General features: G+C 39.9%; 1 protein-coding gene across 12 annotated transcripts in view; it reads left to right on the top strand.

Annotated features, from left to right (window-relative positions):
• Window positions 1-13,223, top strand: part of SMG6 (SMG6 nonsense mediated mRNA decay factor) — a 234,378-nt gene that overhangs the window by 165,670 nt on the left and 55,485 nt on the right. Inside the window, exon 15 of one of the 12 annotated variants that reach the window (XM_064271543.1) lies at window positions 946-7,326. The exons of the other annotated variants lie outside the window; for them this stretch is intronic. Within the exon in view, the coding sequence (XP_064127613.1) occupies window positions 946-954 (9 nt within the window). The 3' untranslated portion in view covers window positions 955-7,326. Of the gene's footprint in view, window positions 1-945; window positions 7,327-13,223 lie in introns of those variants that run through there. 12 annotated transcript variants of the gene reach the window in all.

Here is a 13,223-nt window from a genome sequence, read left to right as displayed (position 1 = left end):
GTTGCATATGTATACTTAGCACAATTTAAAAAAAAAGTTTTTTTTTTTTTTTAATTGCAATTGTACTTGAAAAAAAAAAAGGCTTACCTATACTGAGGCCACAAGGATATATATACCTACAGTTTGTTCTTCTAAAAGTTTAGTTTTACATTACACATTTATGTCTTTAATTCATCTGGAATTTATTTTTGTAACTCAGGCTTCCCTATATGTGGGTCACTTTCCTAGTTCTGTTCCATTGATCCAGCGAACGAGACAGTACCACCATTCTGTTTTGCAAGTCTTAAAATATAGTAGGACAAGTCTGTCAGTACCTTGTTGTTCTTCAGAAATGTCTTGACTCTTTTCTCGTCCTTCTTCCAGATGAGACCAACTTTTCAGATTCCACCAGAAACCTTGTTTATAATTGTAGTGAATTCAAAGATTAATTTGGGGAGAATTGCCATATTTACAAAATTGAGTCTTCCCATCCATTAACATGATACACTGTTCGTTTATTCAGGTCTTCTATGTCTTTCAAGAGTGTTTCGTAATCTCTACAAAACCCCTGCACAGCTTTTTTGCTAATTTGAATATTATATTTTCTAGTGGACTATTAATGATATAAATATGAATGCTGTGTTTTTTGTTTTTTGTTTTCTGTTGATCTTTGTCTTGGATTGTGTTGTGTTCCCAAAAAATATGTGTCAACTTGGTTAGGCCATGATCCCCAGTATTGTGTGGTTGTCCTCTATTATGTGATTGTAATTTTATGTTAAAGAGGATTAGGGAGGATTGTAACACCCTTACTAAGGTCACATCCCTGATCCAATATAAAGGGAGTTTCCCTGGGGTGTGGCCTGCAGAGGATTAGAGGGGATTGTAACACCCTTACTAAGGTCACATCCCTGATCTAATATAAAGGGAGTTTCCCTGGGGTGTGGCCTGCACCACTTTTTATCTTAGAAGAGATAAAAGGAAAGAGAAGCGTGCAGAAAGTTGGGGACCTCGTACCACCAGTAAAGCAGCACCAGGAGCAAAGCATGCCATTTGGACCTGGGGTCCCTGTACCTGAGAAGCACCTCGACCAGGGGAAGATTGATGACAAGGACCTTCCTCCAGAGCCAACAGAGAAGAAGCCTTCCCCTGGAGCAGACACTCTGAATTTGGACTTATAACCTACTAGACTGTGAAAGAATAAATTTCTTTTTATTAAAGCCATCCACTTGTGGTGTTTCTGTTATAGCAGCACTAGATAACTAAGGCAGTCTTATATCTACCAACGTTTCTGAACTGTCTGCATACTCTCTTGGATTGTCTGTGTAGATGGATGAAAAGGTAGTTTTTATCTCCTCTTTTCTGATTATTAAACCTCCGGTTTCTTTTTTTTTTCCGACTTCATTGTCTACAATCTCCAGCATTATATTTAATGTTGTTAGGTGCCCTGGAGTCATTTTCAACTCATAGCTACCCTGTGTACAACATAACAAAACACTGCCCGGTCCTGCACCATCCTCACAGTCGTTGCTATTTGAGCCCACTGTTACAGCCACTGTGTCCAGTCCATCTCATTGATAGGCTTCCTCTCTTTCGCTGACCCTCTGCTTTACCAAGCATGTTGTCCTTCTCCAGGGAGTGGTCCCTCCTGATAACTTGTCCAAAGTATACGAGACAAAGTCTGGCCATACTCACTTCTAAGGAGCATTCTGGCTGTACTTATTCCAGGACAGATTTGTTCGTTCGTCCATGGTATATTCAGTATTCTTTGCTAACACCATAATTCAAAGACATCAATTTTTCTTCGGTCTTCCTTGTTCATTATCCAGCTTTTGCATGCATATGAGGCAATTGAAAATACTCTGGCTTGGTTCAGGTGCACCTTAGTCCTCAAAGTGACATCTTTGCTTTTTAACACTTTAAAAGAGGTATTTTACAGCAAATTTGCCCAGTGCAATATGTCATTTGATTTCTTGACCACTGCTTCCATGGGCATTGATTGTTTGCAGGTGAAAGGAAATTCTTTTCCCCATTTATCATGATGCAGCTTAATGATCCAGTTATGAGGATTTTTATATTCTTTATGTTGAGGTATAAGCCATATTGAAGGCTGTAATATTTAATCTTCATCAGTAAATGCTTCGAGTTCTCTTCACTTTCAGCAAGCATCTGCCTATTGCAGGTTGTAGTTAATGTTGTATAGTGGTCATAATAACAGAAATCTTTACTTTGTTTCTGACATTAATAGCAGTGATCCAAAGGTTGCATCATTACATCTAATATTTGCCATAGATTTTTGATATTTTTTATCAGTTTAAGGATGTTCCTTTCTGTTCCTAGTTTGCTGAGGTTTTTAAGTCATAAATGAATGAGGTTTGAATCTTATTAAATATTTTTCTTCATCTATTTTTCTTTTCAACCTCTTAATATACATTAGTAAGTTTCTGTTTTAGTCATCTAGTACTGCTATAGCAGCAATACCACAAGTGGATGGCTTTAACAAAGAGGAATTTATTCTCTCACAGTGTCGTAGGCTGCAAGCCCAAATTCAGACCATCAGCTCCGGGGGAAGGCTTTCTCTGTCGGCCCTGGAGGAAAGTCTGTGTCATCAGTATTCCCTTGGCTTAGGAGCTTCTCTGCTCAGGAACCTCCACGCTCTGCTTCCGGCAGTGCTTTCTTGGTATATGGGGTCGCCCTGTCTCTCTGCTTGCTTCTCTCCTTTATATCTCAAAAGAGATTGGCTTAAGACACTGTCTAATCTTATAGATCTCATCGGTATGACTGCCGCTAATTCATCTCATTACATCATAGTGATAGGAATTTACAACACAAAGGGAAACCACATAAAATGGTGGGCAATCGTACAATACTGGGAATCATGACCTAGCCAGATTGACAGATATTTTGGGGGGACACAATTCAATCCATGACAGTTTCTAATGTCGAACTATCCTTTCCTTCCTAAAATAGCCCAGTGTGTTCTTCTTACTCTCCCACCCCCAAAATGAACTTATCCTTGACCTATAGTTGTTTCATGGAAGATGTATCTTATTTTCCATTTGTTTTCTCTAATGTATTCTGTTTGACTGTATGTCATTTATTCTTTCTCTACATTTTATTTGAGCAACAGGTATGTGTGTTACACCGTTCACTGTGCCAGGGGAATACAGAAGAGCAAACTTGGACTCACGTCTTGGGTATGCTGCACTAAAAGGATAACCTTATCTTAGTGGGAATGTGTGGGAAATAATCTTAAAAGTATGATGGGGTCACATTGTGAAAGAACAGACTCTTATATTATTAGGTGGCAGGGACAATTCAAGGACTTAGGGAGTGACATGACAGAATTATGGGTATAGAGGACTAAGTTGATAGCTTTGTTTAGGAGGCAAGAGACCAGTGCGAAAGTAGCTGCAATATCCAAGATTATGGTGATGAGAATCTAACTTACACTTGCAGCATCAATAACAAAAAGTAAAGGATGAATGGATGTGACAGTAGTGTTACAGTATGGCTTGGTATTTGCTTAAATATAAAGAGGATAAAGGAGATAACAGTTGACTATCTTTACAAAATTTTGAGGCTAGGTAACTAGAAAAGTTGAGCTACTCTTGGAAACTTCTAGGGAGATATCACCTCTGTACAGGGATTGTCATATGCAGTTCAGTGAATGTTTTTTGGTGTTGTCAGTGCTGGTAAAGGTAAGAAACCCTCTGACAGTGTGAGACAGTGTGATGGTGTGGTGTGGTGTTCAGAACACAGAATTCAAAATCAAGAGTCTGAATCCCAGTCCCACGTGTAAAACTATAAGTCTTCATTTGCACACCTAAGAAACAAGAAAAGCACCACCAGCACCCTAGTCAATACCACCTTAGTATGAAAAGTTTACAATACTAGAGGGATTTACAGTTAGAATGATGGGGAGGGCAGGATAGTGGTGCACTGGAGTAGGCGATGGGGCAGCTAGAGGAGGCATAGAGGATGGCTGTACTGAAAAGTTCGGGTAGTCTTTAGTATTGTTCTAGAGCAGCACTGTCCATTAGAACATTCTACAGTAAGGGAAATGACCTACTCTGTGTGCTGTCCAGTATGATAACGACTAGTTACAGTTACAGGTAGCTTTTGAACACTAGAAATGTAATTGGTGTACCCAAGGAACTAAATTTTTATTTTATTTAATTATATTTAATGAAGTTGAAATAGCCGCATGTAGCTAGTGGCTATTGTATTGAACAGCACAGCCCTAGAGAATCATCCTCAAATGTGCTTTCTTCTCTGAAACCTTGGTCTGTGGTGACAACTGCAGAGGCCTCATAGTACCTGAATCATCACTGGTCTCAGGCTGACTAGACTGTATGGAAGGCATGAGTAGAGGGGCCTACACACACAGTGATTTGGGTCCCTCCTGGTGGCCTCTCAGAGATCTGATATGGTTTCAAGTCATGCAGCACTAGACCCTGTTTCCTTCTGGAAATATCTGGTTTATCCAGAACCAAAGAGAGCCTGTTGCTTTCCAGAAAATTAGCAAAAGGCAGACTCCGCCTCCAGCAGAAGCAGAATTGCTTCTGCCTCTTCCTATTTCCATGGAATCAGAGATCATGTTGCCCAAAACGAGGCCAGTGTTTTAAAAGAAATCCCCTCTCTAAAATGAAGATGGTGATTATTTTAAATTTCCTTAACGCTGTTCTCATGGGAACAACAACAAAAAATGTCTTTAGGTGCTAATGATTGTTGTACTTCCTATTCCATTTTCGTGAGGGTTGAGGGTCCAAGAGATCCCTGCACATCAGAAACAAAAAATAAAGGATGAACATTGTAAATAGTTAATTAAACCAGGTAACTCCCTTTCATTGTCTCTTCTCTCTTTCCTGCTTCCAGCTTGCCAGCTCTAATAACTATCTTTGGATGCAGAAGAGCTGTATCCTTAGTACTTGTTCAAGCACTCCCTGCTGCCCCCTCCCTAGCATCTCTCAAAGGACTCCCTGGGGAGATCTGCAGATCTCCTCAGAGTAAACAGGAAAACCTAATAAATAAAATAGGGAGTCTTAGAGCCTAGAGGCTATCAGACACAGCTCTACAGGAAGAAGATGCCTTTGGCCTTGGACAACAAGGAACAGTGGGTTTGTGATGTTCTGTATGAATACTTTGTAGTAACTCTTCTGCAGGGAAGCCCCCCTCCCCCCCCATTTTGCTTCTGGACTGGAAACAGAGGTTGTGTGACCTGGCTTGTCCATAACCACTCGATATCAGCCTGTTCTGAAAAGAGAAGACCATCCCTTGTGTATTCAGAATTGGACTAGCCCAGTAGCTGGCCAGTTCCTTAAGAATGATTTCTCTACCTTGCTGCCCTGTAGCTGGCACCTCACCCTCATTCTTATCCCTCTTCTTTAGTAAATAACTTCTTTATTAGTAGCATTTGGGTTTTCCCACACTGGAGTTAATCTATTACCATTCTACCAAAATGCCTGTGCTAGCCACTTGGGTGTTCCGGTATAAGAAGTGTCCCAACTGTCCCACCCAGCCTCCTCAGCTCTCCTGTCTCTTTTTCATGGGTTGTTGAGCTGGAATGATAATTCCTCTTGGATTTCAGTGTGTGCAGTCTTACTTGGGTGGAGCCTTGAGCTGTTCACAGGAGTGCTAGTAATGTCTGGCCTTCAGTGCTGCCAAAGGCAAAAAGCTGGCTGCTTCTCAGTTTAAAGCACATAGTTGGATTGCTGGGACAGTGTTAGATGGAGGGTGGGGTGAGCAAATACCACTCTCTTCCTACTGTGTTTTCAGGAAATGATTATAAAGCAGCTATAAGTGCAAATGAAGTCAAAAGAATGGATTGGCATACCCCTTAGCCCCCTGAAAAAAAACAACAGATGAAAACACACACATTCCTTCTCTGGGCTCCATCCCAGATCCACACCCTTATTGTTCTGCTGGGCTTCACTTTGGTACTATTTCAGAGCAAAGAACCTTTGTTAAACTATCACTTCACTTTTCTCTGGAAGAAAACTCAGTAATAATCTGCTGAACAAGAGCTGAACTTTCCCTTTAGGCAAACTGTGGGTTCCACTTCCCTCTCTTTTTCCCTCCTAAGATGAACATGGGCAGGGGCAGATAGGGGGGAGGAAGAGCCAGTGCCAAGGCTTAATCCCTCAGTTAGGGAGTCAGGTTTTCAGTACTAGTAGTAAAATTGTTCGCAGAGATGGTCGTCAATGAAAGGAGTCTCTGTGCCGTCACATCTCCGTTCATCCTTTCCAGCTCCCTCTTAACCTTGTACAGCCCTTACCTGCCTGCCACCTCCTTGAGGTTTAAGCCATATGGCTCTTATGAATCTTGTCTGGAGTCTCCTAATGTGACATATTTTGCTGTGCAGAGCACAGTACCCCTGGGTCTACCCCTCCCCTCCAAGGTGGCGACTGAGCCTGTATGTGTGGCTGGAGCCAATGACGAGCCTCCCACCCAGGTCTGGGGAAACCCTCAGCCAGTGTGGTTCCTGTGGCAGCAGCCAAACACATCAGAGCTCCTCATAGCTTCAGGGCTGTAACAGCCAGCCTGTGCGATGGCGTTGTTTAGTGTTGGTTGACTTCTCTGTCCCCACCCTCGGTGTTTAAGGGAATTTGGCCATTGCCCAGTAGAGCAAAAGCTGGCATTCACAGAGAGTGGCTTCCTGCAGCTTCTCTTGTGGTTGAAGCCAGGACCACCTTCCATCTCTGCCTTTCTACCCACATGGCAAAGGCAGTGAAACCCCTCTGTGTTCAGCCTCCTGTCGTGGGGTTTCAAGTTGCCTCTTAGATCAGGACGCGGCTATCTGCCAAATTATCTGCCCAGATAAACATTTATTGTTTACAGGAATGTGTTTCAGCTGCTCTGGCTGATCCCACTGGTGAGGTCTTCTAGTTCCTTGGGATATTCAGCCAGTATATGGGGCTGACACATCCAGACACAGAACTGCTGGAGCTTTTAACAGTGCCCCCTCCCCCAAATTTCTCTCAGCTCCCAGTCCTGCCTCCTGGATATTGAAACTACCTCTCCACGTTTTCAGCATTACTAGAGAATTTGAAGATTTATGTAAGAGCCAGTGTTACAACACAAGCAGCAAAGGCTTCTTTGAGATGGCAAAACCAGCTTCTGTCACTTACCATGTTTTCCTGAATAACTAATGAGGTAGCCATTTAGTGAAGAGAAAAAGACAGATTTTCCCTTTTGACCCAAATAGCCGTGTCCACTGCATCCAAATGTGTATTGTCTTTTTTTTTTTAAGGATATAATTGATTTTCCAACATTTTATTGTACAGCAAAGTTGAAAGAATGTTACAATGAACGCATTTACGCCCACCACCTAGATTTTGCCTTTCTTATTTTACTACATGTGTATTATCACGTTACCCTCTCTCCATCCATGCCCCCCTCAGTCTTTTTTTTTTTTTAATTTTTGTCATGCTTCATACAAAAATTTATATATACCTTGCTATATATTCCTAGTTGCTCTCCCCCTAATGAGACAGCATATTCCTTCTCTCCACTCTGTTTTCATGTCCATTTGTCCAGCTTCTGACCCCCTCTACCCTCTCATCTCCCTTCCACACAGGAGCTGCCCACATAGTCTCATGTGTCTACTTGACCCAAGAAGCTCACTCCTCACCAGTATCATCTTCTATCCCATAGTCCAGTCCAATCCCTGTCTAAAGAGTCAGCTTTGGGAATGGTTCCTGTCTTGTGCTAACAGAAGGTCTGGGGACCATGACCACCGGGGTCCTTCTAGTTTCAGACCATTAAGTCTGGTCTTTTTATGAGGATTTGAGGTCTGTATCCCACTGCTGTCCTGCTCCCTCAGGGGTTCTCTTTTGTGTTCCCTGTCAGGGCAGTCATCAGTTGTAGCCAGGCACCATCTAGTTCTTCTGGTCTCAGGCTGATGTAGTCTCTGGTTTATGTGGCCTGTTCTGTCTCCTGGGCTCATAATTACCTCATGTCTTTGGTGTTCTTCATTCTCCTTTGATCCAGGTGGGTTGATTGATGCATCTTAGATGACCACTTGCTAGTATTTAAGGCCCCAGATGCTGCTCTCCAAAGTGGGATGCAGAATGTTTTCTTAATATATTTTATTATGCCGGTTCACCTAGATGTCCCCTGAAACCATGGTCCCCAAACCCCTGCCCCTACTACGCTGGCCTTCGAAGCGTTCAGTTTATTCAGGAAACTTCTTTGCTTTTCGCTTAGTCCAGTTGTGCTGACCTCTCCGGTATTGCGTGTTGTCTTTCCCTTTACCTAAAATAGTTCTTGTCTACCATCTAAGTAGTGAATACGCCTCCCCACTCTCATAACCATCAAAGAATATTTTCTTTCCTGTTTAAACTATTTCTCAAGTTCTTATAATAGTGGTCTCATATAATATTTGTTCTTTTGCAGTTGACTGATTTCACTCACCATAAGGCTTTCCAGGTTCCTCCATGTTATAAAATGTTTCACGGATTCATCATTGTTCTTTATAGATGCATAGTATTCCATTCTGTGAATATACCATTATTTATCCATTCATCTGTTGATGGGCACCTTGGTCGCTTCCATCTTTTTGCTATGGTAAACAGTGCTGCACTGAACATGGGTGTGCATCTGTTTCTGTAAAGGCTCTTATTTCTCTAGGATATATTCCAAAAAGTGGGATTGCTGGATCGTATGGTAGTTCTATTTCTAGCTTTTTAAAAGCGCCAAATCCATTTCCAAAGTGATTGTACCATTTTACATTTCCACCAGCAGTGTGTAAGTGTTCCAGTCTCTCCACAACCTCTCCAGCATGTATTTTTGTGTGTTTTTTGGATTAATGCCAGCTTTGTTGGAGTAAGATGAAATCTCATTGTAGTTTTGTTGTGCATTTCTCTCATGGCTAATGATTGTGAGCATTTCCTCATGTATCTGTTTGCTACTTGAGTGTCTTCTTCAGTGAAGTGTCTGTTCATATCCTTTGCCTATTTATTAAGTGGGTTATTTGTCTTTTTGTAGTTGAGTTTTTGCAGTATCATGTAGATTTTGGAGATACTGATGGGAAATGTACCTAACTTTTTCCCAGTGTGTAGGTAATCTTTTCACTCTTTTGGTGAAATCTTTGGATGAGCATAGGTGTTTGATTTTTAGGAGCTCCCAGTTACCTATTTCCTCTTCTGGTGTTTGTGAGTTGTTAGTAATGTTTTGTATATTGTTTATGCCATGTATTAGGTCTCCTAGTGTTGTCCCTATTTTTTCTTCCATGATCTTTATTGTTCCAGATTTTATATTTAGGTCTTTGATCCATTTAGAGTTAGTTTTTGTGCAGGGTGTGCAGTATGGGTCTTGTTTCATTTTTTTGCGGATGGATATCCAGTTATGCCAGCACCGTTTGTTAAAGAGACTGTCTTTTCCCCATTTGACTGACTTTGGGCCTTTGCAGATATCAGCTGCTTATATGTGGATGGATTTATGTCTGGATTCTCAGTTCTGTTCCATTGGTCTATGCATGTGTTGTTATACCAGTACCAGGCTGTTTTGACTACTGTGGTAGTATAATAGGTTCTAAAGTCAGGTAGAGTGAGGCCTCCCACTTTGTTCTTCTTTTTCAGTAATGCTTTATTTATCCGGGGCCTATTTCCCTTCCATATGAAGTTGGTGATTTGTTTCTCCATCTCATTAAAAAATGTCGTTGGAATTTGGATGCGAATTACATCGTATCTATAGATCACTTTTGGTAGAATAGACATTTTTACAAGGTTAAGTCTTCCTATCCATGAGCAAGTATGTTTTTCCACTGCTGTAGTTCTCTTTTGGTTTCTTGCAGTAGTGTCTCGCAGTTTTCTTTGTATAGGTCTTTTACGTCTCTGGTAAGATTTATTTCTAAGTATTTTATCTTCTTGGGGGCTACTGTAAATGGTATTGATTTGGTTATTTCCTCTTTGATGTTCTTTTTGTTGGTGTAGAGGAATCCAACTGATTTTTGTATGTTTATTTTGTATCCTGATATTTTGCTGAACTCTTCTGTTAGTTTCAGTAGTTTTCTTGAGGATTCTTTACGGTTTTCTGTGTATAAGATCATGTCATCTGCAAATATAGATACTTTTACTTCTTCTTTACCAGTCTGGATACGCTTTATTTCTTTATCTAGCCTAACTGTTCTGGCAAGGACTCTAGCACAGTATTGAATAAGAGTGGTGATAAAGGGCATCCTTGTCTTGTTCCCGATCTCAAGGGGAATGCTTTCAGACTGTCTCCGTTTAGGATGATGTTGGCTGTTGACTTTGTATAAATGCCCTTGATTATGTTGAGGAAATATTTTCTTCTATTCCTATTTTGCTGAGCGTTTTTATCAGGAATGGGTGTTGAACTTTGTCAAATGCCTATTCTACATCAATTGATAAGATCATGTGGTTCTTGCCTTTTATCTATATGATGGATGACATTAATTGTTTTTCTAATGTTGAACCATCCCTGCATACCTGGTATGAATCCCACTTGTTCATGGTGAGTTATTTTTTTGATATGTTATTGAATTCTATTGGCCAGAATTTTGTTGAGGATTTTTGCATCTAAGTTCATGAGGGATATAGGTCTGTAATTTTCTTTTTTGGGGGGTGCCTTTACCTGATTTTGGTATTAGGGATATGCTGGCTTCATAGAATGAGTTTGGGAGTATTTCATCTCTTTCTCTGTGCTCTGAAATACCTTTAGTAATAGTGGTGTTAACTCTTCTCTGAAAGTCTAACTCTGTGGTGAAGCCGTCCGGGTCTGGGCTTTTTTTTTGTTGGGAGTTTTTTAATTACCTTTTCAATCTCTTCTTTTGTTATGGGTTTATTGAGCAGTTTTACCTCTGTTTGTGTTAGTTTAGGTAGGTAGTGTGTTTCTAGAAATTCATCCTTTTCTTCTAGGTTTTCAAATATGTTAGAGTACAGTTTTTCGTAGTAATCTGATGGGATTCTTTTAACTTCATTTGGGACTGTTGTAATATCACCCATCTCATTTCTTATTCAGGTTACTTGCTTCCTCTTCGGTTTTTCTTTTGTCAGTTTGGCCAGTGGTTTATCAATTTTGTTAATATTTTCAAAGAAGTGGCTTTTGGTCTTGTTAACTCTTTCAGTTGTTTTTGTTTTCTGTTTCGTTTAGTTCTGCTGTAATTTTTATTATTTCCTTTCTTCTAGTGCCTGAGGGTTTCTTTTGTTGCTCTCTATTTGTTCAAGTTGTAGGAATAATTCTTTGATTTTGGCCCTTTCTTCTTTTTGTATGTGTGCATTTATTGATATAAATTGACCTCTGAACATTGCTTTCTCTGTGTCCCAAAGGTTCTGATAGGAAGTATTTTCATTCTCTTTGTATTCTATGAATTTCTTCATTCCATCCTTAATGTTTTCTATAACCCAGTCTTTTTTGAGCAGGGTATCGTTCAGTTTCCAAGTGTTTGGTTTCTTTTCCCTGCTTATTCTGTTATTGATTTCTACTTTTATGGCTTTGTAATATGCTTTGTAATATTTCAGTCAGAGAAGATGCTTTGTAATATTTCAGTGTTTTGGATTCTGCTAAGGCTTGCTTTATGACCTAATATGTGGTCTGTTCTAGAGAATATTCCATGTGCACTAGAAAAGAAAGTATACTTGGCTGCCGTTGGGTGGAGTGTTCTGTATATGTCTATGAGGTCAAGTTGGTCGATTGTGGCATTTGGATCTTCTGTGTCTTTACTGAGCTTCTTTCTGGATGTCCTGTCCTTCACCGAAAGTGAAAAAGCTGCCTATTTCACTTTTCAGTGCCGTTAGAGTTTGTTTTATATATCTTGCAGCCAGTTCATTGGGTACATAAATATTTAATATGGTTGTATCATCGTAGTATATTGTCCCTTTAATCATTAAATAGTGTCCTTCCTTATCCTTTGTGGTGGATTTAACTTTAAAGTCTATTTTGTCAGAAATTAATATTGCCACTCCAGCTCTTTTTTGATTGTTGCTTGCTTGACACATTTTTTTCCAGCCTTTGAGTTTTAGTTTGTTTGTATCTCTAAGTCTAAGGTGTGTCTCTTTTAGGCAACATATAGATGGATCATGTTTTTTAATCCTTTCTGTTACTCTCTGTCTCCTTATTGGTGCATTTAGTCTTTTTACATTCAGCATAATTATGGATAGGTATGAGTTTAGTGCTATCATTTTGATGTCTTTTTTTGTGTGTTGTTGACAGTTTCTTTTTCCCCACTTAATTTTTTGTGCTGAGTAGTATATATATTGTCTTTTCCTCTTATTCATTATAGTTGATTTTGTTTCTGCTGAGTCTCTTTTTTTCTTATATTTTATTTTGATGAGTCAGCTTGTTAGTCTCCTTTGCGGGTTACCTTAATATTTACCCCTATTTTTCTAAGTTTCAACCTAACTTTTATTTCTTTATATTGCCTTGTCTTCCTTTCCATATGAAAGATCTATGACTACATTTCTTAGTCCCTCTTTATTGTTTTAATGTTGTCTTCTTTTACATAATGACATTGCTGTTTCCCTGTTTTGAGCGTTTTTTATCTTGATTTATTTTTGTGATTTCCCTGTCTGTGTTGACATCTGGTTGCTCTGACCTGTGCTCTGGTCTTGGGTTGACATCTGATAATATTCATTTTCTAACCAGAGAACTCTCTTTAGTATTTCTTGTAGTTTTGGTTTGGTTTTTACAAATTCCCTAAATTTCTGTTTATCTGGAAATGTCCTAATTTCACCTTCGTATTTAGGAGAGAGTTTTGCTGGATCATGGAAACCCTGGCAGCGTAGTGGTTAAGTGCTATGGCTGCTAACCAAGAGGTTGGCGGTTCAAATCTGCCAGGCGCTCCTTGGAAACTCTATGGGACAGTTCTACTCTGTCCTATAGGGTCGCTATGAGTCGGGATCGACTTGACGGCAGTGGGTTTGGTTTTTGGTTTGGTTTGCTGAATATATGATTCTTGGCTGGCAGTTTTTTCCCTTCAGTGCTTTGTATAAGTCATCCCATTGCCTTCTTGCCAGCATGGTTTCTACCAAGTAGTATGAGCTTATTCTTATTGACTCTCCTTTGTGGATGACTTTTCATTTATCCCTAGCCACTCTTAAAATTCTCTGTCTTTGGTTTTGGCAAGTTTGATTATAATATGTCTTGGTGACTTTCTTTTGACATCTACCTTATGTGGAGTTCGATGAGCGTCTTGGATAAATATCTTCTCATCTTTCACGATATCAGGGAAGTTTTCCGCCAACAAATCTTCAACAATTCTCTGTATTTTCTGTTATCCCTCCCTG

This window comes from Loxodonta africana, chromosome 18 (genome assembly GCF_030014295.1).
Source record: "Loxodonta africana isolate mLoxAfr1 chromosome 18, mLoxAfr1.hap2, whole genome shotgun sequence".
In the NCBI taxonomy this organism is placed as follows: Eukaryota; Metazoa; Chordata; class Mammalia; order Proboscidea; family Elephantidae; genus Loxodonta; species Loxodonta africana.
This window is presented reverse-complemented; position numbering and strand designations above follow the sequence as displayed.